Raw genomic sequence first — 27,345 nt, 5'->3', positions numbered from 1 at the left:
GAACTTTCAGCTAGCCACTTATCTGATGCAAAATGAGAATTTATCCTTGATATACTCCCAGTGAACTGGGTTCAAGAGTTTGACTTGCCAGTAGGCCACTTAATGGGTGGGGGGGACATAGCTGCCAGTGTGGTTTAGGAGTGTTGGACTAGGGCCCAGGTGACCAGGGTTCAAACTCTCACTGTGCCATGAAGCTCCACTGGATGATGTTGGGCCAGTCGCTGCCTGTCAGCATAATCTACCCCACAGGGTTGTTGTGGGGGTTATATGAGGAGGAGGGGGAACCGTGTACACCATCTTGAACTCCTTGGAGAAAAAGATGGCATACAAATGCGATAAATGATTAGGACCTTTGCTCCGTGCAGAAGTGATTTTTTGTATATAGCTGTTCCTTTAGCTTAAGAGACTTTGCTCATGTCTGTGTGTGCGTACATGTTGCCAAATATCAGCGTTGTTTCATGTCTCTAATTTTGAAGGCTTGTGTAGAAGTGGTGTTTTGGCCTGATAACAATGCCTTGCTGCTTACGGGTGGCCCCCAAGTGCTGCTGAGCATGCCCCAAAACGACACACACTGCTAAAGGGCCCATGTTAAAATTCAAGCGCAGCTACGAATTAGAAGCCACAGCTTCCGATTCATTTCCGTCTTTACAAGGCCCTAGAATAGAGATTTGATTCAAATCAGGTATTATTCTGTTTGATGACAGCATTTGCCACTGCTGTATGTGGAAATCCATTGTCTGCTATCCCTTGCTTTTACTGAGTGAAAATCCTGCTATGTTTAGTTCCAGTAAGGCATCTGCTTTGTTTTGCTTTCTTTTCTCTTACACCTCAAGCCTCCAGCAGCCTGGGAGTTGTTCCCTGTACAATTTGACAACTTCTAGTCTCTCTCTCTCTCTCTCTCTCTCTCTCTCTCTCTCTGTCTGTCTTCTCCCCCCACTTTCCCCTTGATTTGCATGCTGATGAATGAGTGGTTTGTGCCTCAAGTGAAATGGGGGTGTATATGCAAAACAGCCAGCAGCTGTTCCTAAAGAATCCAAGTTTATTTTCCTCCCTGTGGTGTGCGTCTCCTTGCCTTGTGGACAAGGACTCCATGCTGAATGAGAAATTCAAGTTCTGATAGCAAGAGAGGCTTTATGGATATAGTTCACTTGGTTACTCTTCTTTCCTGGCTCTGTAGTTTAGCCGGCACACAAAGATTCACTGGATAATAGCTCTTCATTGTTGCTGCTGCCTGCCAGCTTCTGTTGCAATTAAGGGGTAATCTTTTCTAAATGGTGCTAAATTAAGCTTAAATCCCTCTCTCATGCCACATTAAGAGGATGAATCCCTGGTTTTCTAAAAAGAGCTTATTGTTTCGGACAGTGACCAATCCAGTAGTCCAACAGTGGTCTTCAATAACTTGTGGTAGAATTCTCAACACACACACACACACACAAACACTCAAGGAAGAATTGCATAGGCAATCAAAAGACTCCACTATCACAAGAGAAATATCTCATTTGTCTCTTGTTTTTAAACTTGGGGGAGGGAAGATTCTACACAATGATTAACTTGCTATTTAGAATAATAAACGTATCTTCTTGGGTGACATAGATGTGAGCTTCTGTGTAATACATGCCTCATCACATCTAATTTTAACCGAGGGGTTCATTTATCTCATTGTAAAGGTTGACGACTTGTAGCGTTTGCTGTGGATAGTGTCCTTGGGTGGTATTTAGGTAAGTTTTACTCAGAGTAGACTCATTGAAACTAATGACTGTGACTAAATTAGGTCCAGGAATTTCAGGTTTGCTCTGAGCAAAGCTTAGTTGAATACCACCCCACGAATCCTTGCCATCTGGCTCAAAGCTCATCTGCCCACCCCTCTTGGTCAGCCTGCTGGAATCCACTCCCTCTTACCTGTGGATGAGTGATAATGGTGGTGGTGGTGGGGTCTTGGTCAACCCTAAGTTGGCCTGCCAACCTACTTATTTTTCCTAATGGCACATGCAGTGGTAAATGGGAGAGCGGTTATATTAAGGATTGGTCAGTAAATGAATGGCCACCTTGTTGGTTAAAAATAAAGCTGCTAGTGTACAATTTCTGTGCACTTTGATTTGTTCTAATGGATACGACACACAAGCAGCTAATCTCAATCTAGGCAAATAATATTTTATTTGGACGCATTTTGACAGGTTCCAAAAGAAGGCCACTGGACTACTGTTCCTAATGCAAGTCTGAAGGCCTCTGCCATTCAAGGATTGCAGCGTTAATGTTGCTAATGTTTGAGCCAGAACTGTTTTAGGATGGGCTCCAGTTGGCAGCATGAACAGCCTTTCCAAACTGCTGAGCATTCATCAAGGGTAGTTAATGTAGTACCCTCCAGTTGTTGGGTACAATTCCCATCATCCCTAACCACTGACCATGCTGACTGAGGCTGTGGGGAGTTGTAGTGCAAAACCTGCAGGCCGCCATGTTGGCTAACCTAGGTATACACGAATGAGATCATTGTACTGAGCAGAAATGGAGGGACGCTTGGAAAAGTGCCCCACTGGCAATGTGAGGGTGCTATGAAAGGATCAGCTTACAGAGTACTTGTAATGCAGATCCAGGGAGCGTTGCTTACTCTCAACAGACTTTATGATATTGTTATGTAGCCAAATCAGATTGGAAATTGTGATAGCATCCTTTTCAATGCACGGTCTTTGATTTATTGTGATCTCTTTCCAGATACGAGAAGTCCTGGTTTTAAAAAACAAACAAACAGCAACACACACATACACACGCTTGTGCCAAATCAGCTGCCAGTTTGGTGGAGCACAGCCAGAACAAATTTTAATTGAGAGGGGAATATTTCAACAACACCCGGCATCAACACACACTACTCTCCTACAGACAAGGGAGAACATTGGCTCAGCTTTGCTACTACAAGGCAAAATACGGTTAATGCTGGGAAGCGAGGTGGAATTACTATGGAAAAGGGGCATGGGCATAGCCAGGATTTATTTTAGGGGGGAGTTAGGCTTTATGTGTATGAGGGGGGTGGGCAGAACCGAGAGATCTGTGATGCTATTGGTCAGTTAGTTAAGTATTTCTGTTTATTTACTTGATTCGGGGGGGGGCAGCTGTCCCCTTGACGCACCCACAACTACGCCCATGAAAAGGGGAGAAAGCTGGTGGATGGGATGCATCTCTGAGATCGGCTTCCAAGTTGCAGAATGTAGTTTACAGGGAGCTGTCTTTATGGCTGTACCAGTAATAATAATACTGACACAGAAACTCTCCGCCGTCTGGATTATGAATGGACACTCAGCATTCAGATATAGATGATATCAAGCTGTCTTTCAGTCTACATTTTTAGCATTCACGAGTTGCAGCTATATCTTGATAACACTTACTGTCTGGCCTAACTGGAAAATAAAATGCTTTCTGAGAAGGTGGCAGGAGGTGTGTTGGAATCAATAACCCCCGGGCTGTGTTTGTGTGTGTGTGTGTGTAATCGGTCTAGTGCTCCTATAGTCAATTAAAACAAAATAGACACAGGCTTTTTATTAGATGTGCAGACCAGCAGGCAATGAGGTCCTTGGCTGAATGCTGGGGGTCCTGGGTAAATTTAATTATAAGAAGTTTTCAATTAGTTGCTGCCATCTGTGACAAAAACCTAGCTGAACTGCTTGTAGCTGGAGATAATACATTAGCAATCTCTCACCAATATGCTCTGCAGCCCATTCTGAAGAACGGACTTGAAAGGCTGGCGTGCCAACAACTCTGCATCAGATTTAGGTCACGGTTGCAGTAGGGCAGCATGTTGTTAAGTAGCTTAGGCGAAAAAGGTAGCTTTTGATTTACAACTGTTTATAAAAACATGGGCTAATACTGCTGAGCAAGAAGTACAGAAGCAAACTAATGAGCATGGACATTGTTTAACTTTCTTTTATTTCCCTAGAACGGTATAGCTCTGCTTTAGTGCTGCCTGCCTGCAATAATGGAAAATAAATGGTTTTTTTAAAAAGAGAAACAAAGGAGATCTGAAGCCACCCTTTTGAAAGTGAGCACCATTCCTGGTGCTAGTTATGGTTCATATTATACTTGAAGAGTGACACAAATGAGGGGTAATGCAAACCATGGTTTATCCCCCCCCTTATAAGCCAGTGATTGAAACAATGGTTTGAAGTGATTTTGCAAGCTGTGGTCAGAAGGGATCCTCGTTTGCCTTTTGCAACTTTGCATCAGTACGCGTAAAAGAGAGGGGAATTGTTCCCAAGAGGGAATAAATTAAGTGGAGGGGAGGGAAATAAGTGTGCCCCAAACTAGTTTCTGTTTTGCAAAGCATCATTTATAAGGATCCAATGTTTTATCTGTAGTAGGTTGTAGTCTGATTAAAATTAGGGAGCCCTTTTAAGTATACCATTGAAATGAAAGCATTGTGTTAGTGTTGCACAAGTGCAGAAAATTTTAGAATCTTACTATAGATGGCTAATACCCATGCATGCTACAGAAAGATAGGGAACAATGTCCATTGTATCTGGAATGAATGTAACATTACATGTAGTACTTAATGCTGTCCAGCAAATAATAGATTTGAAAGTCAAATCTAGCAAAGGTGCAGAATTCCTCCTCTAGGCTTGTGGAACATGAGGATTTGATACCTTAGCTCCATTATCTTGGAGAGCATGCCTGCAAATACTGCTAAATCTGATTTTAAGCTCTGCTCATGTTGTTTGACGTGATGGCTTCCTGTAGGCAACGACTTCCAAAGTAGGCAATAAAACAATATTTACTCACAGCTGACTGCAATAAGGAGTTTATTTTTAGTCACCTTCACCACAGAAAAAAACAATAATCGGGTTTAGATAAGGCTTTTAAAACTTGGACTGTTTCCCTTGGTCCATTTTCCATTTATGTTTTTGTAACTGATTCCACCCCCACCCCACCCCAGCGAGTGATAATCCTAAACAATTATTTATACACTGTCTAAAATCCTAATTCTGTGTGGCAGGTCTGATTTGATTTCAAGATTGGTCTGCTTTTCAGTGGCCTTATATCAGGTTTTTGTGTATGTCTTTATAATTTGGATATAATTTTTCAGAGTCAAATAAGTAACACATACTCTATCAGTAAAGCTTTGGGTCTCTGAGTATCTTAATCAGTTCGTTGTTCCTGAAGGTTGTCAGTGTCACATAAATTGTTTGACTCTTTTATGACCATGTACCTTCCAGGAAACCGACAGAGCATGTGCTGGGTAATTGCATATAACACATAACTGTGGCAGTTGTATTGGGACTGGCCAATGTCATACAACAGGACGTAAGGTCATTGCTACCTGGACCATATGGTTGCTCTGCATATTCCGGTGTAGCCAAGACTGCAGCTGCCTTGCTTTTGTTGTATGCTCTGCCACTGCTTATGACTGTATTTTGTACACAGGCAAGGGATAAGTGGCCACTCTAGAATGAAGTACACTGGAAACATAATCCAGCACAAATTAGCTTTTTTTAACGATGATGAGGATGATGACAATAATAATAATAATAATAATATAATAATAATATAATAATAATATAATAATAATAATAATAAAACATTATCATTAATTTATTAATAATTTATTCATCGACTTCTACACAACCATCTCAAGGCAATGTACAATTGAAATAGCAAAAAATATTTAAAAACATTTTAAAAAATCAGATACACGTAAAACTCTAATCAATATAAATAGCAGATACTCGTGGCAAGGACCCATTTATCCAGCTGGGAAAGCCTATCAGAACAATTTTTTCTTCAACTGTTTCTGGAAAGTGCCTTCCCTGCTGAAGACATTCCCACAGTGGAATTGCATTCACGAATTTGTGGGAACCTTAAGTTGTTTGAAATCTTCCAGTTGTGAAGATGATCCTAGACGTAATGAGTTGATGGCTGTTTCTGATCCTTTCTGGCATGGACAAAAATATATTGGGAGCATGAGGGCCAGACCCTGTGGAAAATTTGGGCACATAGCTGCCCTATCCTGCTTCCTGCGCTATGCTGCTCAGCTATGTCAAGAGTTGCCTTCATTTTTGCTGTGTTAACCGCTTGACCCAATGTTAAATATTTTCAGCTCACATCTGAAAGTTTGTATTTCCCTTTTTTTGAGCAGCTTTGCCGTTTCGTAGCAAGAATAAGTAAAGCAATACACTTTAATATCTTGAGGTTAATTCAAGTTGTGCCATGCTGCTACGTTGTCTGATATTTTGCTCTGCAGTTGAAGTTTCCTCTGAGCAAAATCTGTCCATTGTGCTCATTGAAAACTATGTAGCAGCTTTGATTACCATTTCCCTGTGTGCAGAGAGAGCACAGTTTAGGCATTATTCATAGAAGATGACTTCACTGTTGCATCAGCACTGCCTTCAAACCCTGGCAAAAAGCACTTTTGTGTTTACAGAAGCAAAATGGCATCAAATTAGGGCAGTGAAAGAGAAGCTGCGTTTATTGCGACGACTTATGCTAAGGCCTCACAGGAAGCTCATAGATCTTGTTTCTTAAATGCAAAGGTGATCTGAGAACTGCATCTTTATCAAACATCTACAGAAGTTTATACCAGGGTGGGCATTTGTGCAATGTAAGAAGCTGTTGGGACTGATGGTAAAAACATTCCTTTTTAATATACAAACTGATCTTTTGAAAGAGAGAAAAAACCCTACACTGCTGAATATCAGCCTTGTGCTGTAAAAATTCCAACTCCCAAGCAATTAGAAGGGTAATAGCAGCAGGGCATCTTCTCCACAGCAGGTGAATAGTTTTGCTGAACTGTAATAACTTCAAAATTGCATACCAGGCTTTCTGACCTGAATCATTAGTCTCTGTTCTAAGAGCATGACAGACCTCTTGTTTACCAGATGTAGCTTTTTAAAAAATAATTAGCATCACCTTTGATAGCTGCGTTGTGCCATTGCCCTGTTTTAAAGCCTGGTTTAGCCTGCAAAATGGATCCCTGTTCTGCAGCTAACTGTAAATCTAAGTCTGGAAAACAGGAACTTGGTTCTATTTTTAACACAGTGCAGGCCACTTTCTGTTGTTTTTGGACCGGTACCAAAATATGGCAGTTCCCACTGGCACAATGATATTAGAAAGAGCTGAAATGTTGAGACACTGAAACATTTAAATGTGAATGGGAGGTTAGAATTTCAGTTCAGGTTATTCACCTGCTGGACTTCAGGTTTGATGCTTCTCCCCCCCTCCCTTTACCTTGCCTTTTACTGTGCTTCAGGCTCCCTTTTTATGTCTCCATCATTGCCAGACATTAATATCTAGTACATATCGCCCTCCGTAGTTAAGATTGCTCAACCTTTTTCCTGGCCGCATATGAAAGGCAAGGCAGAACATCCTTATCTGTCCTCTACAATACTGTACAGATAGACCAACATCGGTTGAATGAGACCAAAGAGAAGAAGAATCTGTGGAGGCAGCCAAGAGGATTTTCAAAGGTATTTCTTTAAGGAAAAGGGAAAGAACTTGACCAGCTGTAGAAGAGGGTACAGAGAGAGTGTACCGATATATGTTAATGCTGGAAAGTAGCCTCTGCATTCTCCTGTTAGGCATAAAACTGCTGACATTTCTCTTTTCCTGTCCAACATTGTTCTGTATTTCCCCTTAACCCTTCCTATTGTTGTTCCATATCATTAATAAATCTTTTTTACTTGCGATTTTGTGTGTGGTTATTGCACAAAGCACAGAGATCATCTGAGGATATCTGGGATGTCTGCATTTTCATAAATATTTCCAAAGGCTCTGTGTTTGGAGCACGAGCAAATTCCTTTTGGAGAAGCAAGGCTGATAAAGACCCCGTTGGGGGCCTACTTGTGTGACTTTTTCTTGCCTCGCCCGAGAGCCAGGATTCTGACCTCAGCTGCTTCAAGGGGGACATCACATGTGGTAGCAATGGGACCAACCAGGACATCAAGCATGAGAGGTATGCATGAGACTTGCAGTAACAGACATGGGTTTCCGAACCTACTTGGATGAAGAGACAATCTGCGTCAGAACAGAATAGCCAAAGGCCTATCTAGTCTGACTCCAGCACCCTGTTCTCAAAGTGGCCAACCAGATACCTAAGCGAAACCTGCAAGCAGGACCTGACAGCATTTTGCTCTCCTGTAGTTTCTAGCAACTGGTGTTCAGAATGATTTCCTTGGTTTCCCCCTGTTGGTTTCCCCCTGCAAAAAGCATTTTTGACACAACAGCTTAAAAATAGCCATCTGCTATTAAGTAATGTCATATGATCCTATGATTTCCTTCTGCTTGCATGGTTAAAAAAAAAAAAATCTAAAGGAGTTCTGCTGGGCAAAAATCAGGACATATGAAAGAAACTACTCCTTCCTGTTTTCCATTTTGTAACTAAATGTTGGCACTGCTTATTCCTTGGAGACCTCTGACCAAATATATCTCCAGAGAGAATTATCCATTTTGTTTTGTTTTGTTTGGAATGACCTTGACTCGCTGTTGACCAGTGACATCACCATCAGGAAGGCTTTGTAATGCAGGCTGCAAGTTCCTTCACACAGATGCTCTAGATATTAGTAGCATTTAAATGGATTGCTTTTCAGTCATGTTTCTCAGCCTCCCAGTCAGTTTGGCACCAGTATAGGATGTCTGTGGCACCTGGAGCCCGCCTGTGGCATGAAATGGAAGCTGGCAAATTGCCTTGGATAGCTCCAGAAGGGGGAGGCTGGATGGGAAGGGGGAGGCTGCAGGATCAGAACAGTCAGGGAAACGGAGCAAAGAGGTCACAGGCTGAAGCCAGGTAGGGGAGAGTAGCTGAAGGAAGAGCTGACAGGCAGCTTGGGAAGACCGAAAAAGGAAGAAGACAGAGGAGGGACAGAAGGAGAACTGAGAAAGAGAACTGACACAGGCCTGCATTAGGGATGTGGGGTGGGAAGAGAGAAGAGTGAATAGACAAAAATGCAGAGAGCAGAGGTGCAAGAGAACATGGCTGGAGCAGTGTCAGTTGGGGATTGACACCCATACCCAGTACAGGAGAGAGCTGGGCTGGGGGGGCAGGTGATATCCAAGGAGGTTGTGGAGCTGGGGAGGGGCTTAAGTACAGAGTGTATTGCTTAGTTTGCTGGCACATTATGATGGTTCAGAAAAACAGACTTGTGGGGGGTGGACATTATCAGTCAGATGGGCGGGGGTATAAGTAATAAATTATTATTATTAACATTTCCCAAAAAACTTCAAAATTGCTATTCAGTGCAGCCTTTACCATCCCTTTAATTCCGCTGCCCCTGCTTCTGAAAGAACAAAAAAATTATAATTACAGTCAGCAAAATTATTTGGGGAACCTTTAATTTTTCTCCTCCTCTGCAACTATTTTGCTGTGTTCTCTGAAGACCTCTGGCTGCCAGTCTGTTTTTAAGCCACTTAAAAACAGCTCAAGCAGCTGTTGGTTTAGCAGTTTACTCCCCGGCAATCTTTGAGCTCCCCAGGCTAGCATTTTTTTCATTGTGAGTAATGTGGTTGTGGGCAGCCAGTCAGTCCTGTCGAAGGGCCATCAAGATGATTTCCTTCCCTTCAACCTCTCTCCTGCCTCTTCTGGCCTCCTGAGAGCAGGGCATAAGGAGGCACATGGCTTGCAGCGGGAAAAAGAGGAGCTGAAAAGATGCCACGCTAAATGCCCAAGTGTGTTTTGGCATGGAGGGCTCACTTGGCATGTGTGTGACAAGGATCTCATTTCCAAGGCTGTGAATAACGATTACAGCCTCAACTGTGTGTAACAAAACCAAATTGCCACTCCAGTGGGGCAAACAGTGTTTGATTTCCTGTTTCCTGGTCAAAAGAGTTCACTTTGTTCAAAGAGGAAAAAATAAATGCTGACAAATGAAGCACCCTCCTTGCTGTGACTAATGTCCCTTGGCTCTTGATGCCATGTAATTAATCGTAGGGTCACATAATTTCTCACTTTGGGGAATGTGGCTGATTTATGCAGTGCTTGTAAAACGTTTCAAACACAGAAGTGAGGCCTAACATTGAAGCTTGCACTAACTTATTTTTTTGGGGGGGCAGCTCCATGCAAGCAATCTGTATGTGCCTGAAAAAACAGCAAAATATCCACTGGCACCTTAAAAGAAGAAGAAGAAGAGGAGGAGGAGTTTGGATTTGATATCCCGCTTTATCACTACCCGAAGGAGTCTCAAAGCGGCTAACAATCTCCTCTCCCTTCCTCCCCCACAACAAACACTCTGTGAGGTGAGTGAGGCTGAAAGACTTCAGAGAAGTGTGACGAGCCCAAGGTCACCCAGCAGCTGCATGTGGAGAAGCGGGGACGCGAACCCGGTTCTCCAGATTACGAGTCCACCGCTCTTAACCACTACACCACACTGGCTCTTAACACCTGCGAGACTAGGCATCCAGTTAAAGACTTAACACCTGCGAGACTAGACATCCAGTGTGGTGTAGTGGTTAGTGTGTAGTACTAGGACCTGGGAAACCAGGGTTCGAATCCTCACTTTGTTGTGAAACTCACTGGGTGACATTGGACTAACCATGGCCTCTAAGCTTAACCTACTTCACAGGGTTTGTTGTGGGGATTAAATGAGGAGGGAGAGGACCATGCACACCATGTTGAGCTCCTTGCAATAAGTAGTACATTTAATATAGCATAAATCATGGGTAGGCAAACTAAGGCCCTGGGGCCGGATCCTGCCCAATTGCCTTCTCAATCTGGCCTGCGGACGGTCCGGGAATCAGCGTGTTTTTACATGAGTAGAATGTGTCCTTTTGTTTAAAATGCATCTCTGGGTTATTTGTGGGGCATAGGAATTCATTCATTCCCCCCCCCCCAATATACTCCAGCCCCCCACAAGGTCTGAGGGACAGTGGACCGGCCTCCTGCTGAAAAAGTTTGCTGACCCCTGAATGTACTCCAGTTTAAGGCTACCCTCTAGCAAATTTGCCTGAGTAGTTTGCAAGAGAAATAAGACTACCCAGTCAAAAGAATGAAGAGAATCACATTGGTATTGGGGAAACCATCTCAATAACTGAAACTGACAACGCATCAGAAGATGATTCCAATCAGTTTGAACAGCAGCAACAACAAAAACTTTCTAAAAAAAAAATAAAGACGGTGACAGGGAGTTCTGTAAATTGGGTGCCATCACTGAGGCCCCATCTACGCCAGACATTTAAAGCAGTATCATAATTTAATAATTATAGGGTTGGCTAGAGGAAGGGGAGGGTAAGGGTAGGACATATATTACTTTGCGTGATGATGGACACAGGTTATACTTTGCTATCACGTGGAAGCTGGTTTAAGTTACTCCCATGTGCAAGTTCTAGTGTAGGAAACCATTTGCCAGCAGCAGATCATCCTGAGGTCAAGGCAGTTTTCTGTATGCCAATGGAGCTATGTTTATTTGGGGCATTTGCTGTGGTACTTAGGAATTCTCTATATTTGTACCTTTGAAGCTTAAAGGTAAAGGTAAAGGGACCCCTGACCATTAGGTCCAGTTGCGGACGACTCTAGGGTTGCAGTGCTCATCTCGCTTTACTGGCCGAGGGAGCCAGTGTACAGCTTCCGGGTCATGTGGCCAGCATGACTAAGCCGCTTCTGGCAAAATCAGAGCAGCGCATGGAAACACAGTTTACCTTCCCGCCGGAGCGGTACCTATTTATCTACTTGCACTTTGACGTGCTTTCAAACTGCTAGGTTGGCAGGAGCAGGGACCAAGCAACAGGAGCTCACCCCGTCACGGGGATTCGAACTGCCGACCTTCTGATCGGCAAGCCCATGGCTCTGTGGTTTAACCCACAATGACACCCGTGTTCCTCACAGGTCAAACTATCTGTGACATGGGTTGATTTTTGAGGGTTGCCTCTTTGTGGTTGTTTTTAACTTTTAGACCAGCTTTACTGCCTTTTTCAGAAGCGGTCTGGTAAATGTTCAAGGGTTGGGTTGGGGGCTGTTTAAAAAACAAAACAAAAACCTTGAAAATATTGGCTGTGGCTGAATTCTTACTGCCTTTCACAACCCAAAGATCTTCTCTTTTCATTCTGGTCACCTAGAATTTGTGAAGTTTCTTATACATGCACATCTAATATAGTCCTTTGGAAAATGGAGCAGAGTGCAAGACCATGGCTTTCCCCCCCTTCTCTGATCTTGTTTGGATTCTAGAAGACGAAAATGAAACTGAGGCTCAGCAGGGACAGTTTAATGTGCTAATATTCCTTAGTGCCCATTTCTGAATCCAGCTAAGAAGGGTCATGTTTCTGGATTGCTGGATTCCTTTCTTATTCTTCACCCTTAAAGAAGACGTCCGCTGAAGGCCTAGTCACTTAACAAGGGCAACGGGGAGCTCCTCTCAATAAGACTGCTGTATTTTTAATGCTTCGTCCTGCTTTCTGCACCAGCACTTTCTCTTCGGGTGCTTCTTTCCTTGACTGAATTACAATAAATGCCTTTTAGCGGCATTTATCATAATCACGTGTCCATGCCCGTTAGCTTCCAAACACAGCATTATTGTCAAGGGGGGGGGGGTGCTGTACATGGTAATGTAAATGTAATGGGGAGAATCCAGCCTGCCTTGAAACGCGCCTTGTGAATGGGCAAAAGCAGCAATTAATGTCTCAATGTTGGTTCATCTGTTGAGTACAATTAGCTTCATCTATCAGCCTTTCACTTCAGAGAAAAGGGCAGTGTGGCATTTATTAAAGGACGGCCTTGTTCTGCTTGACATTTCAGAGCCACATGTCACTGGGTGTCTCAGCTGGAGGAATGGGTGAGACTGGGGGACACAACAATGTATTTGTGGGACTTGGATTGAAACTGGCAGTACCTTGGAGATGTGGAAGCGAATGTAGACCCTCTGCTTTAGAAGTGGTGGTGGTGTAGGGAGGGACAGGGCTCCCAAGTGTGAATGCTTTCCCTCTTTTTTGCTTTCTAGGAAAAAGTTGCTAGACAGACATCTCGCCCCCTCCCTACCACCCAGCAGAGCGCTCCATGGGCTATTAGTGATGCCCCTTCTCACACTTCCAGCAGAAGCGTTTAATTGGAGCTTGCTGTGAGGAGAGCTCTGATTCCAGGAGGCCTGCAGTGTGATAAAGGTTACATCATTTCACTGCCACTGTGGATTGTGATAACATGTTGAGCTCTTTTTTCCCCTCCTCCTCCTCCTCTACACACACACACAACTTTATCTTCTTTATGATGACACACACAGGGAAGGAGGGTGACATAGGATAGCGCTGTTGCTTTTCAGTGCAGCAAAAGTCAGTGCAGCAGATATTTCGGATGGTGCAGCCTCCATCAGGTGGGGCAATTTGGGGCGGTTTGTACAAATGCATTGTGTTAAAATGGAAAATTTGCAGACAAGCGGAAGTGGTGTTTGCGATAGCTTCTTGAGGGAGTTGGGGGAGGGCCGCAGCAAAGTCATAGAGCATTTGCTTTGCATGCAGAATCTGCGGTGTTCATTGGCAACCTAGATCTTCTTCAGTTGCCTAAGCATGCCTCATGGAAGACACTCTCTCTCTTTCTCGGTGTGGGAGGAAAAGTGCTTGGCTCTGCAAATTAGGAAGAAGTAGGGTAAATAATTATTATTATTTATTTATTAGGGTAAACCTAATAAATGTTTTATTAGGCTCTTAAGTGCATACATGGGGTTATTCTGGCACTGCTTAGATTACTAGTGGCATTGGGTTCAGTTGCTGGGGACATAGACAGCATCCTCATCGTTAATTCCTGGATTACCTTCCAGGCTTTCCCCCTGGGCATTTTCTGTGGATTTACTTCAGGTATTCCCTGTTCTCATGCTGTCTGAGGGTGTATCTAAGCCTACACTTAAATCCACATGCTTTACAGGAGATCACAAAAAAGGAGAGAAAGAAAACCAGGCGGGTTTTCTCCAAGCTTTTCCTGTGGAACCAGCACCTTCTCTCATTGAATACAAAGTTTTACTGTTTCTGCATAAGCTAGCAGTTCTTTGCACATAAAGGGAAAACAAGACACTTGAGCACAATGCCTGTGGCACCTAATACACTAGCATATTCAAATACAGATTCTCCAGTCATGTAGGTGGAATCCTAAGGGCTTTTTGATACACAGTACAGCTGCAAACTTGGATTCAAGACCAAGTTCACACTTGGAGGGCTGCACTCTGGTGAACATACCTGTCGATGACAAGTATACAAAGGCCCTAATGTAGATGTATTTTTGTTGATGAACTGATAGCCCTGATATTGAATGATTGGAATGTGATATTGATCATCCTCTAGGTGGTATAATCTGGAGTGAGAAACCTCAGGCCAAATGCAGTCTTCCAGATCTCTCTATTTAATCCTCAGGACTCTTCCTCTGGCTCCGCCCCTTCTCAGGCTACAGCCCTCACCAGTCTTGCTCCATGCCCTCCTCAAGTAGTACTGCATCCTGGAACTACAATGATTAGTAATAGTAATTTATTATTTATACCCTGCCCATCTGACTGGGTTTCCCCAGCCACTCTGGGTGGCTTCCAACAAAATATTAAAATACAATAGTCCTCTGACACAAAACCCCACATATATTAAGTAAAATAGAAACATCGCCACCCAACCCAACCCCACTCACCTTTCCCCCCTCCACCTCTTTCCCCCTTTTCTTCCTAATGTCTCAACAAATGAAACTGATCTGTAAAAGATGTTACTTGAAAAAAAGAGAGAGAGAGAGGGAGAGAGAGAGACATTGCACATACTTTTGTAAACATGAGAAAAGCCTGCTGGATCAGGCCAGTGTCTCTTCTAGTCCAGCTTCCTGTTGTCACAGTGGCCAACTAGATGCCTATGGGAAGCCCCCCAACAGGACTTGAGCACAACAGCCAGCACACAGGACTTGACTAATGCTCAGCATTTCAGGAATTGTATACACATGTGTGCAGAAGTAATCCTCATTCAGTTTAATCCTGTGCACACCTTTTTTTGAGATGAAGCTGCCACCTTTAGCACAGTGGGGTCTTCTTTGAGTAAGCATGATTGCTGCTTTATCCTTGTACCATTTTGTAATCAGCAAAAAAACTTTAAATGAACTTACTTTTTTAAAGAAAACTAACACCACCGTATTCTGATCATTTTTGCTGAGAAGGAATGTTTGGATGTGAGTTTTCAGCTGGAGGTAACGAGTGATTAGAATATGCATATGCAGGGCGTACACTAAAGCCTGATTTAACAGCTTGAGATGCTTCTTCTTCTGGATGTTACTGTGCCATCCCCAGATTAGTCTTCAGTTTATAGAGATTCGTGTCATCGCCATGCTGCTGACCAGTGTTTGACCCCATAGCTATATCATCCTCTTTATACATGAACCTCAATCCTTCTGTTCTTTTGAGAGGGTTACAGCAAGGTTTCAAAGAATCACGCTCGCTGGAAACAAATATGTAAAAGTCAGAATTGGCTAGAATTATTATTCTCCTGGGGTAACTGCTTCCTAATTAATTAATTATTGGGGTGGGTGCATAAGAAGGGGGAGGGGAGAGGGAACGGAACCATTTTTTTAAAAACCAGTTATAATAATCCCAAACTGAAGACATGAATCTGAACTCAAATTAATTTCGGATCTGGATTTGGGCTGGGGGAATGACCTTCATATTTTTAATCTATTTCTGGGATTCACTCAAATCCTGATCTTGCCAAGATTACAATTTATATTTTCCGATAGGCTTGAAATTTGTATTTTAACCAATTAAACTGCATTGCAATGGCAAGCCTGAAAGCTTACCAAGAACAAAGGGTTAAAGACTAAGGGTGATATTCAACTGAGTTTGTGGTGAGATGGGGCTAGGTTTATGTCTTTGTGTCACAGTTCCTAGGGCAGCGGCTATTTATTTTTATTTTATTTTTTGCGAGGGGAGGGGTTAGTTGCGCTGCAGGATAGTAACGCTGAATAATTTCCGAACTGTTGCCCTGTAACGCTGCAGGCCTGCTTGGCTTGAGTTCTCTGCTTTATTAACCTTAACAAATCATGTGGAGGCTGCTATGAATTATGCAGGACAGCCTGACCCATTTGCTGGCAAATCTGTTTGCAGGGCAAGGCAGGTCACGTGTGGTCTGTGGGATTGCATTGGCAAATAAAAGCTTTCTAGCCTCAGAGGTGCTCAGTGCACCCTTGGCCTTAACAGTACATCTATTGTTCAGCCATTAGGAAGTAATAGTTTTTTTTGGGGGGGGGGGAGCGAGGGGAATGCTGCAAATATGCCATGCCAGAATTCTGTAAAGCCTTCCAGGTGTGATCTGGTCAGGTGACATGTCTGCCGTCAAGCAGTGGCTCAAAATGCCTGGTTTTGGTATCAGTGTAGCTGCTTAGAACAAGAGAAATTGCTCTGGAGAGAGGGCGGGTGGCTGAGGGAACTAGGATGGGATTCTTCTGCTTGCTATTCGTTTATGGGTACATTGTATACATTTTGGCAAAGGGCAGTATCCTGACAAATCGGATCAGGATCGTGTATGCCAGGAAGAGAGAAAGCACTGCCAATACATCTCACGCAAAGCCTAAGTATTCTGTCATTTATGCATAACGTGGCCTGCAAATTTTAAGTCAGTGCAGTCACAAGTACTGCCAGAGATAGTTTAGGGAGATGGAGGGGCCTGGAAAGAGTGCACCAGACCATCTGTCTCCTAGGGTCTCCACGTGTGTAAGGGGGCAGGGAGGAATTACTGCAGCTCTGTGCATTCATTGTAAAACAAAACGTGTATGTCTGTCTCCATCTCTCCCAGCACCCTCTGTGCAACAGTGGCGGAAGATCACCCTGTGCTAACTACAATGAAAGGCGGCGTTATTTCTTTATGGATTCTTTGAATAAAATGGATGTGTCTTGAGTTCTTTGGCCTCTAATTATTGCACTAATAAGTGGAACGGGATGGCTCAGGAGACTGACTGTTCTTTCGAGCCAGATCTGTTTGCCTTTAGTCAGCTGGGACCAAAAGCAATTACTCGTTGATGGATGGCTAGTGGCCCATGTGTGCACATTCAATGGCTTCGGGGAAGTTGCTTGCAGACAGATGTCCGCACTGCAAGAAACTCTGAGGATTAAATTCAGCCGCAGTCTGACCGTCTGGGGCTGGCTCTATTTGGGTCTGGAGCATTGCCAGAAAAGCACAGCAAGCCCAAGTGACCTAATGATACGGCCTCTTCTTTTCCAGTGCATTGTACAATCAGAAGACCCGGGAATCCCATTCCCCCCCCCTTCAATACTTTGTATATAAAACATTAATAAAGTTGAACCAGAAAGTAACGTAACATTATAATATATTTTTGCCAGGAGCATTGGAAATAGGTTCCTTGTATACACCCTGCCTCCTGAAGCTCCAAGTAGGACTGGATAGGACATTTGAGATACACTCCGTACGAGGAATTCAGAGAACACTTGTTTCTGTTCTCTATTCTTTTGTCTCTACCTCCAGTTTACTTTCTACCATGCTGCCTTCCATTCTTTCTTCTCATTCCCTCTGTCTCTTCTCATGGTTGCCATTTTCTCCGTCATCCTGCATCATGTTTCTGTTTCAAGCTGGTTCCAACCTGAAGTTGTGTAGGCAGTTGGTCTGTACAGCAAAGTACAGTGGTACCTCGAGTTACAAACTCTCCGCTAACCTGGAAGTAGTACCTCGGGTTAATAAATTAGCCCCAGGATGAGAACAGAAATTGTGCAGTGGTGGCGTGGCAGCAGCAGGAGGCTCTATTAGCTAAAGTGGTGCCTCAGGTTAAGAACAGACCTCCAGAATGAATTAAGTTCTTAACCAGAGGTACCACTGTACAGGTACATTTCCCAGGTGTGTTCTTCATTAGCTTGCCATAAGGAGCTTCAGAATGGCAGTGATGGATCAAGGGTAGGTATATGGCCTCACATTCTATGACGCTCATGCTGTGGTGATGCCATTTTATGAACTGCGCTGCACATGCACTGTGTAACCACTTAGAGTGGCATATAAATACAATGAAATACAAATAAATAAAGAATGCAGACATGGCGAGGCTAGACTTTTGCCCTTCATTTAGTGCTCTCAGCCATTTTAGAGAACTTAAAAAATTATTCTGGATTTTTTTTGGGGGTGGGGAACGAGCAGCTTAGAGGGAAACGTTCAGAAAATGTTGAGCGCAGAAAGTCCTTCTGTATAATTGCAACGTCGTGTCTGCTTTATGTCAGAGGCGTTGTTGCCTGACTGCATGAATAAAAGTAAGTCAGCTTCAGACTTAAAAGGTGTGGCTGCTCTTTGCCTCCTGGTGACATTAGTTAAAGAGACACATGATGTGACCATCAGCGCAGTCAGCACTTCTCTGCCCTAAGATGGGGAAATTCTGGCATATTGTGCATCAGCTTTGCCTGATGTAATCAGGAGTGGCAGGAAAGGGATGTGATTTGGCTGTGGTTACACCTTTCAGGTAACATCCAGTTTGGCCCACATATATATAGTGTATTATTTATTTGGAAGATTTATATCCCATCCTTTAATCCAGATGATCCCCAAAGTGGTTTTCACTGGATCTATAATAATACACACACCCCAAACCCATATAGCTCAACAGCCCTTATTTTCCTGGTCAACAGATGGGGTCAGAGTGTGCCTCTCTTCAACTCTGCAGTGCAAGGGGAGCTTATAGTTAAAGCTGAGTGTTCTTTTGACATGGGGGAGAAGGCAGCAAACGCTCTGCTGCAGGTCTTTTCTTCCTGGCTGATGGATAGGGAAAGGGTAGTCTTCCCTCGCTGCAATGTTCTTCCTGGGAGGCAGGGGGTGCAACCACTGGAAAACCTTGTTCCCCTGGCTTAGCCCAGAATGTGCTTTCTTTCTGTTCTGCAGATCCACAGCAATTTATTTATGCCTTAAGAACTATTACCTCCCATGCCTTAGTTATTCAAATATCATTATGATCTACATTCACAGTGTCAGCTCCGTCAGCGTGTATAATGAACTCCTGTCTATCTGAATGTTCATTATATGCCTCCATTGCTAATTGTATTTATTTAATAAATATCAGAGACAGCTCCCACTTTTTTGCAAGGTGGGCATTCTCCTTTAATTTGTAAAATGCACTTCTCTTCTTGTTTAATGCCCTGGGTTTTTTTAATGAATATATTGATGGGGGAAGCAACGAAGGGGAGTAGAAACAGATTCAAAATGCCAGCAATGATATTACCAGATCAAGAGAGAGGCTATGTCATCTTCTTAGTGTGCTACTCTGAGTTTAATCTGTGAATTATTTTTCCCTCCTGACACAAAGCATAATGGAGAAGATAAATTTGCATATTGCTAGCTCCACCTGACTACTAGTCCTGTCAAGAAACACATCAACAATGATGCACAAGGTCACAGCAGGATGCATAAAATATTCCTAATCAGGCCATAATTGCTGTGCTGGAAAACCTATTAAAATAATATAGTAGGAGGTATACAAATTGCTTACTCCGCACAAACCCCTCCCTACTAAACACCAGTCACTAAAATGTTCTTTAATTGCTATACTGTTTTTTAACATTTTGCATATACACAGTATTTAAGTTTGTGTTGGCCTCCCTGTGGTTCTTGCAGATGAATAACCAGCGGTTCCAAATTGGCAACTTATTTTGTTTGCAAAGTTAATTTTGCTCGCTTGAAAATACACCTTAGCATTTAAAATATTTCATCCTAAGACTCCACTGGTATGGTTAAAATTACAATGGCAGCAGAACTGCTTGCTCAGCAGGTGTAAGAGAATCACAGGCAGCTTTTGAGCAGAGAGATCAAAACTGGGCATCACTTGCCCCCTCATGGTGTGAAAATGCATCCATGGTAGGTAGCAGCACCCCAAAACTACTATTGTTTTGTATAGATGGTAGAAACAAGTGTCTCCCATCACCACAATTGTACTAGGCTTGTACTAAGCTACAGTTCATAATATTCTTCTCTAGTCAGATCAGTGTGTGTGTGTGTGTGTGTGTGTGTGTGTATAGGGGACTAGAGGATGAGCTGCACAGTTGGCTGCCTGGCCATTTTATCGCCTGCCTCAGTGCTAGAACTGATGGATGCACAGTTCACTGTTGAGATGCAGAAGAACAAAACAGGGCATAATGTGTGTATGACTAGAGCCTTTTTCAAGTATTAATTTTCACGCTAAGGCCAAGCAAGGTGAAAGGGGCTATGGGCTGTGTATGGGCATGGTGTCTCCCTTAGCAATCAGCCCTTTAAAATCAAGGGAGAAGTCACAACCCGCAGGGAAGGCTGCAGAAGTTAATGCTTAACATAGTAATAGTGGCAGTGGGGGCAGGAGCAAGGCAGTGCTACTTTGGGGGTGAAGCTAAATACATGACCGCACAGCCATTTTCCACCCTGCTTGTCTTCTACATGCGTGTAATGTGTAAAGAGGCCTTAGGGGAGGCAGACTTTTGGTATGCAGTGATTTCTGGAAGACCCCTGCAGAGTACAAACAGCATACGTAATGGCAAACTGATTAGAGGGCTTCTGTTCTAGTAAGCAGTGCATAACTTTTGTAAAATAAAATAATAAAAGAAAGAATTGGTGGTTAACTTGGTTCTTTCTATAAAAAAACCTGAGCATGTGGGAAGGCATTTGGTCTGAACGAAAGATATGCATCTGTGGCCATTGGCCTTGTGAAGCTTTTGATATGCAAGCTCACAAGTTAGGAGTTTTGGAGCAATGGGAATGTTTTTTGTTTACACCTGCCCTGTGTGCAGCAGCACAGACCTTTTTAAAAAAGGACATAAATCTACATGTGCAACTTGTTGTGTGCTCTTGCATGTGCAGTTTAACAGAATCATATTATTGTGATGAACAGTTACCTTTGTGGCACAGGAAACAAGAGGTGTCAAAATCCGTAATAGCTTCATAGGGAAAATATCGACTGTGTAACCTGAGATCAATCTTGCACTTTATTCAAACGTTCAGAAATGTCAATAAAAATTTAACGGTTGGGGGGGTTTTTGTTTTGTTTTTGCCTTGTTTCTTTAATTGCAATGAGAAATGTTGAGGTGGCTGTACAGCAAATGTATTTGAAAGGAAGAATGCCTTGCTGAAAGGTCTGACAGTATAAACTGCCATGGCAACAATTCTTTACAAGTTCAAATGGGTCGATAGGAATGAGAAAAGAAAGTCCTTATGATAAGCATCTGATTTATGAGCTTAAAAGGAAAGGCAAAGGTTCAGTCAGCACGATATCTTAAGAACTGAGACCCCAGGTGCCACTGTGGGAGGCAGAAATCCTTTATATTGTATATTTATAACAAAACCAGACCTTTTCATAAAATGCGTTGGATTTGGAAGCAGTCTCTCCCTCCTCCCCCCAATATAGCTAGCATTTCACGAATTTTAAGAGGCCCAACACCCAGGAAAAGGCATGCTGCAAAGACCTTAAAAATAAAAAAGCCAGTTGTGTAATAACAAATGCAAATTGTGTGTGTATGTGTCTAATAGTGAGTTTTAACTCACATACCTCAATAATAGGAAGGTGCATAGTATTTGCATGTGTGCATCCATACACTTAAGTGTGTGTGTGTGTGTGTGTGTGTTGTAAGGTAAAGGTAAAGGGACCCCTGACCATTAGGTCCAGTCGTGGCTGACTCTGGGGTCGCGGCGCTCATCTCGCTTTATATGCCGAGGGAGCCGGTGTACAGCTTCCGGGTTATGTGGCCAGTATGACTAAGCTGCTTCTGGCAAACCAGAGCAGTGCACGGAAACGCCGTTTACCTTCCCGCCGGAGCTGTACCTATTTATGTACTTGCACTTTGACGTGCTTTCGAATTGCTAGGTTGGCAGGAGCAGGGACCGAGCAATGGGAGCTCACCCTGTCATGGGGATTCGAACCGCTGACCTTCTGATTGGCAAGTCCTAGGCTCTGTGGTTTAACCCACAGCGCCACCCGCGTCCCAGATGGGTGTGTGTTGTACTAAGCGAAAAAATATTGTCATTTCAAAAGTCTTTTATGCAAAGTACTTACCATATAGGGACTCGGGTGGCGCTGTGGGTTAAACCACAGAGCCTAGGACTTGCTGATCAGAAGGTCGGCAGTTTGAATCCCCGCAACGGGGTGAGCTCCCGTTTCTCAGTCCCTGCTCCTGCCAACCTAGCAGTTTGAAAGCATGTCAAAGTGCAAGTAGATAAATAGGTACCACTCTGGCGGGAAGGTAAATGGTGTTTCCGTGCGCTGCTCTGGTTCACCAGAAGCAGCTTAGTCATGCTGGCCACATGACCTGGAAGCTGTACGCCGGCTCCCTCAGCCAATAAAGCAAGATGAGTGCCGTAACCCCAGAGTCGGTCACGACTGGACCTAATGGTCAGGGGTCCCTTTAACTTTTACGTACCCTATATATCAAGGACTTGTTCAAGAAGTACCTTTGCTTCTTCAACAAAAGCTGAAAATTTGCAAGCTTCATCCACTTCATTCCTGTGCCTGGAAATTTTATTTGCTTCTGATGAAAGGAGGAAAAGTTACACTGATTTTAGATTACCCTTAAGGGCGAATAGGAAACATAGCTTTATGCAGAGTGACCTGGAACACAAATTGAAGATTGAAGCAGACAGAGTACATAATGACTCAGAAACAGGTAAAAGAAGTCCCGATATGGACAACAATTTACAATGTGATTGATTTTGATATTAGAAATTGATTTGCGTGTTAAGGGGGGGGTTATAAGTTTTTGTAAACTTTGCTACACTTTTTTGTAGATTCTTATTTCAGTTATATTGGTTTGCTAACACCCTAACATATATAGAGATCTCAGTCATTCTAAGCTGCTGTGTGCAGTTGAAACTCATTTTACAGTAACATGCACAGATGGCATGTTCCTTTCTGTCTGAAATGTGACGCTTTTTAATTTCCCTAAGGACTGATGTGTGAACCTGGCCAGAATTTCCTCAATGGGTATTTGTCTCTGGTTTCTCTAATTTGCTTATCTGAAATCAGATTCAATCTGATAGGAGCAATGAGTGGGTGGCTTGCATACAAGATGGCACAGACATGTTCAATCATATGCTTTAGTCCTGTTTGTTCAATAATTACCGTATCAGTGAATGTTTCCTATCTAAGATGCTGAAGTAATGAAATTATGAGGCCTACTTCTTGCATGTAGGAAATAAATTTCCTCCTGTGATGACAGATACGGTCTGAACGGCTAGGACATAAATGGCCAATGGAAAACTTGATAGATCATTAAACAGGGAGCAGTGTTTGGAGAAGGAGGAGAGATCCTGGGTTGCCCTTGACCAGGTTGAAAATGCAGCATTCGTACCAGCAATCTTTATATGAAATGAAAGAAAGAACTGGCATGTTGAACATACCAATTCACTTGAAAGACTCAAATCTATCTTAGAAGGCAGTAGTTGCAGCTGACAGGGATGTTGTGATGATTTCACAAGTGTTCACACTTGATTGTTTTAAACAATTACGTACTTGACTTATAAGGTTGCCATTTTGAAAAATGGGAGTTCTCTTTAGCACAAATACATATCCTCACCTCACAACAAGGAGATAATCGTGTTAGAAAAGGAAAAGAGCACAATGTTATATCCAACCAGGTTGTCCCATTACTGCAAGAATTCCTACCTGTGCAAGAAGACCTCTTCTTTTCTCTCTGCATGCTTCCCCAATCTGTTTTGGGGTTCACCAACCATCTGGAGGAGAGTTGGGGCATGCAGGGGTGCATGAGGAGGAGAGTGGAAAGGAAAAGGGACGGCTTCACTGGTTACAACTCAAATACCCCATAATGTGTGAAATACAGCAAGTATTTTATGTTTCTGCCCATTAACGGATTTGGGGAGACTGATGTGCTCTTAACCGGGGTATACTCAGTGCACAATAAACATTCATGTTGCTAAAATTATTCATTAAAGATCTTTCTGATTTTCCCCCAGGCTTTTGGTCAGGCTCACACTAACCACAAGAAAGTAGCAGCAGATGGAGAGAGCAGGGAAGAAACCTTGATTCAAGAGTCCGCCACAAAGGAAGAGTACTACATGAAGAAAGTCATGGAACTGCAGACAGAGCTAAAGCAGCTGAGGAATGTCCTTGCCAACACCCAGTCTGAAAATGAACGCTTGAATTCTGTTGCTCAGGAACTGAGAGAGGTGAGAGTTATTGGCCCATAATGCCTGAAGTGCAAAAGCTCTGAGGCTGTCTTGTTATATTCCCTTGGAAAGCCATGCCTATTTATGTTTCTGATAGACACTTAAATTAGGCATGCTGGGGACTTTCAAAGGCATTTCTCTATCTTCCATTCAGTTCAGCAGGGCCCACGAAGTTGCTCCTCAAACTAGCTATATCCGTCCATATACATAAAAACGTAAGGCTGTTGACATGTTGCAGTTTGCAGCTGCAGTGTGAGGTACAGCAGGAAAGCGGCCAAGCCAGAAGCATAGTTGGCAGGTGGCCCAAGTGAACTGTTTACCGTATTTTTCGCTCTATAGGACGCACCCTATGTTCTCCCCCTCTAAAACAAAGTGCATTCACCCAAAGCCTCTGGAGCGCAGTGGGAGTTCCCGCTGCGCTCTGGAGGCTTCAGGCGGCTACCATCCCCAAGCTAGAACAGCGAGACCGTCTCGCTGTTCTGGCTTCGGGGACAGCCTTTGTAGCCTCCGCAGGGCAGCGGGGTGAAGGCACCTTGCTGCCCTGCAGAGGCTTTTCGCGCAGCCATTTCGCTCTGCCCTGCAGAGGCATTTTGCGCAGCTGTTCTGGCTTGGGAACAGCCTTGCTAGCCTCTGCCGGGCAGCGGGGTGAAGGCACCTTGCTGCCCTGCAGAGGCTTTGCGCGCAGCCATCCCCAAGCTAGAACAGCGAGACGGAGCACTCCGCAGTGCTCCGTCTCCCTGTTCTGGCTTTGGGCTTAGCTGCGCAGCCTGCATTCACTCTATAGGACGCAACACTTTCCCCCTTAATTTTTGGAGGGGAAAAGGTGCATCCTATAGAGCAAAAAATACGGTAAGTTGCTCTGTGAAGTGCCTCCTTTCTCTTTTAAAAGGGGTTGGGGCAAGCTGTGAGGGGATTTGCAATGCGGTAGGTGTGGTGTGAAAAGAGGGGATTTGGTCAGATGTGACGGAAGGCCAGATAGCAAAGGGGTAGGTGTGGTTGGAGAGCAGGTGTGGTTGGAGAGGAGAGCAAGTAGGGGCGGCAGCCCTTAGTTAAAATCTAAATGTTAAAACCATGTCATATTAAAACAAATAGTTATAAGGTTTCCTAAAACCTGCATACAAGTAGCAGTAAGCTAAAAGTAGTAATTAGATGGCCATCCTACATGCCTGGAATAGCAACAACAAAACTTAATTTATCTTTAATATGAAAGAATGTTGGATTATTGGGGATTTTTTGTTTTGTTTTATTTATGAGCTTCATATGTTGTTTTTGAGGTTAGCCTGCTGTGAACCCTTCTAGAGAACATAGTTGGCTAGGCAGTATCCTAGAGGTGGGAGTTGTTACCTCCAGCACCTTTGTTGTTTTTTTTATAATTGATTAATTTATAATTAATTTTTATTGATTTTTCAGTTACTTATTCATATACATATACATCTTCCATTATTTTCCATATATATAATATAAGTCAAAATACATACAATAATCCCATATCTTCCCCAGTGACTTCCCACCACCTCATTACAGCTTCTTTTATTCTCTCTCTTTCTCTCCCTCCCTCTCTCATCTACTGTTGTTATTCTTGTTTCTTCTTTATTACATCATGTATCTTATCTAACTATTCTTTTATTTTGCAAATTTCAAATTAAACATATCAAGGATTTTATTTGAGGACAACATTTCTCTAGATATTCCTTTACACATTCCCACTCTTTTTGTATTTTGTTGTTTTTGGTGATTCCTAATTGCCACTTTGTTCTTCTGTCCTCTCTGAACGTTATGCTGTTCGCCATATTGAGGAAGCATTAGCCACATTAAATAGGAAGAAGCTCTTCTGATGTGGCTATGGATTACATGTTGTATCAAAGTTTTGTTATGTAAATGCTTATTTGCAGATATCTGGCTGATTCTCTCTCTCTGTGTATATAGATATAGATTGTTAAAGCTATGGCAAAAAATAGATTTTACTTCTTTAACATGTTTTACAAACATAATTTATGTTTGGCCGATTTTCCTTTTCTCTTATGACCCTCCCTGTCTCATTTTTTGTCTGGTGAAATGAGGCATTAAATGTAGAAATGGGAACATGTTGGTTTCCCCCGTTCACAAAAAGCTGTGTATCATCTGCAAAGTTGACTGCTTCAGTTTCTATCTCTTGGAAACACTGTGAAACAAAAGTATCAGGTTATTTTAAACTTTGTATATATCTGCTTGAACTGGAATGAAAGTTGCAGATTTCATAAGCGTTCCTACTTCATCCTCCTCCTGCAACATATTGAGCGGTTTAATCTTGGTTGTTTTAGTTGAGAGAAACCGTGAAGAAGCACCGTAGCAGGGAATGCAAGTTTTATTTGAAGCTTTTTCTTTGTATGAGATTCTGCGGCAAAAAGTGCTGAAAACAAGTGGGATTGATCTTTAGGGAGCTGTTGACACTGCGTGAAGCTGTCTTACTTCATCAGCACTGCATATGAGGACAGGCTGCAGATGAGATATCTGTGTAATGCAGAACAGAAGTCTCTCCATGGCAGGAATGAGTAAGATCAGATAGAGTTGTTTCTGATTCACTGGCTGGAATCCCCCAGAAGTGTGGAGGGGGAAATGAAGGAAGATTGGGGAAGGGAGCTCTGCTCTCGGTGGTATGCTTTGCATACAGAAAAGTCCTAGGTTCAGTCCCTGGCATTCTGAGGTAGGGTTGGAGATGACTCTTGCTACCAGTCAGTATAGATGTGTTGCCCCAGTCTTGGACACATATGTATGCAAATATGTAGTGCCCCCACCTATTTTTTAAAATGAAAAATAATAATGTAGAAGTCTAGGCTGTGCCTCATTTCTTTGATAACGCTATCGCGAAAACCTCCCATTCCTTCAGAAGATAACGTTCAAGCAAATGTGATACAGCTAGGATACAATTGGAGGCAGACAGAAAGGCTCAGTAGTAGTAGTAGTAGTAGTAGTAGTAGTAGTAGTAGTAATTATTTATCTTTTGTACCCCACTCATTTGACTTGGTAGCCCCAGCCACGCTGGGCTTCTTCCATTTTGCCTTAATTGTTCCCTGCTGCCTCATGATTCTGTACGGCAATAATATTTGCTTTTGCCTTTTTATCAAATTCTAACAGCAAAAGCCACTTTTCCTGCTTTGTGGAGCCTTTTTGTGAAAAAGTCGAAGAGTTTAGTAAGCAGATGGTGGGGAAATCAACCTGTTTGCTGTAGCACTGAAGTGCAGTCTTTCAGGAAGAAGCTTGATGGTCCATTTTGCAGGGTAAGGAGACTCAGGCCCTGATCCTTAACCGCTGGAGGGGGTTAGGGTTTAGCAGCAT

At 43.1% G+C, this 27,345-nt stretch overlaps 1 protein-coding gene across 5 annotated transcripts in view; it reads left to right on the top strand.

The window, feature by feature from the left end:
• BICD2 (BICD cargo adaptor 2) overlaps nucleotides 1-27,345 on the top strand; it is an 80,554-nt gene that overhangs the window by 23,804 nt on the left and 29,405 nt on the right. For all 5 annotated transcript variants that reach the window (XM_083489297.1, XM_083489296.1, XM_083489298.1 and 2 more), the window contains exon 2: nucleotides 23,818-24,030. In XM_083489297.1, the coding sequence (XP_083345423.1) occupies nucleotides 23,818-24,030 (213 nt within the window). The remainder of the gene's footprint in view (nucleotides 1-23,817; nucleotides 24,031-27,345) is intronic.

This window comes from Podarcis liolepis (genome assembly GCF_965112155.1).
Source record: "Podarcis liolepis genome assembly, chromosome: 2".
Lineage (NCBI taxonomy): Eukaryota > Metazoa > Chordata > Lepidosauria > Squamata > Lacertidae > Podarcis > Podarcis liolepis.
Note: the sequence above shows the minus strand (reverse complement) of the source record. Positions and strands in the feature narration are given on the sequence as shown.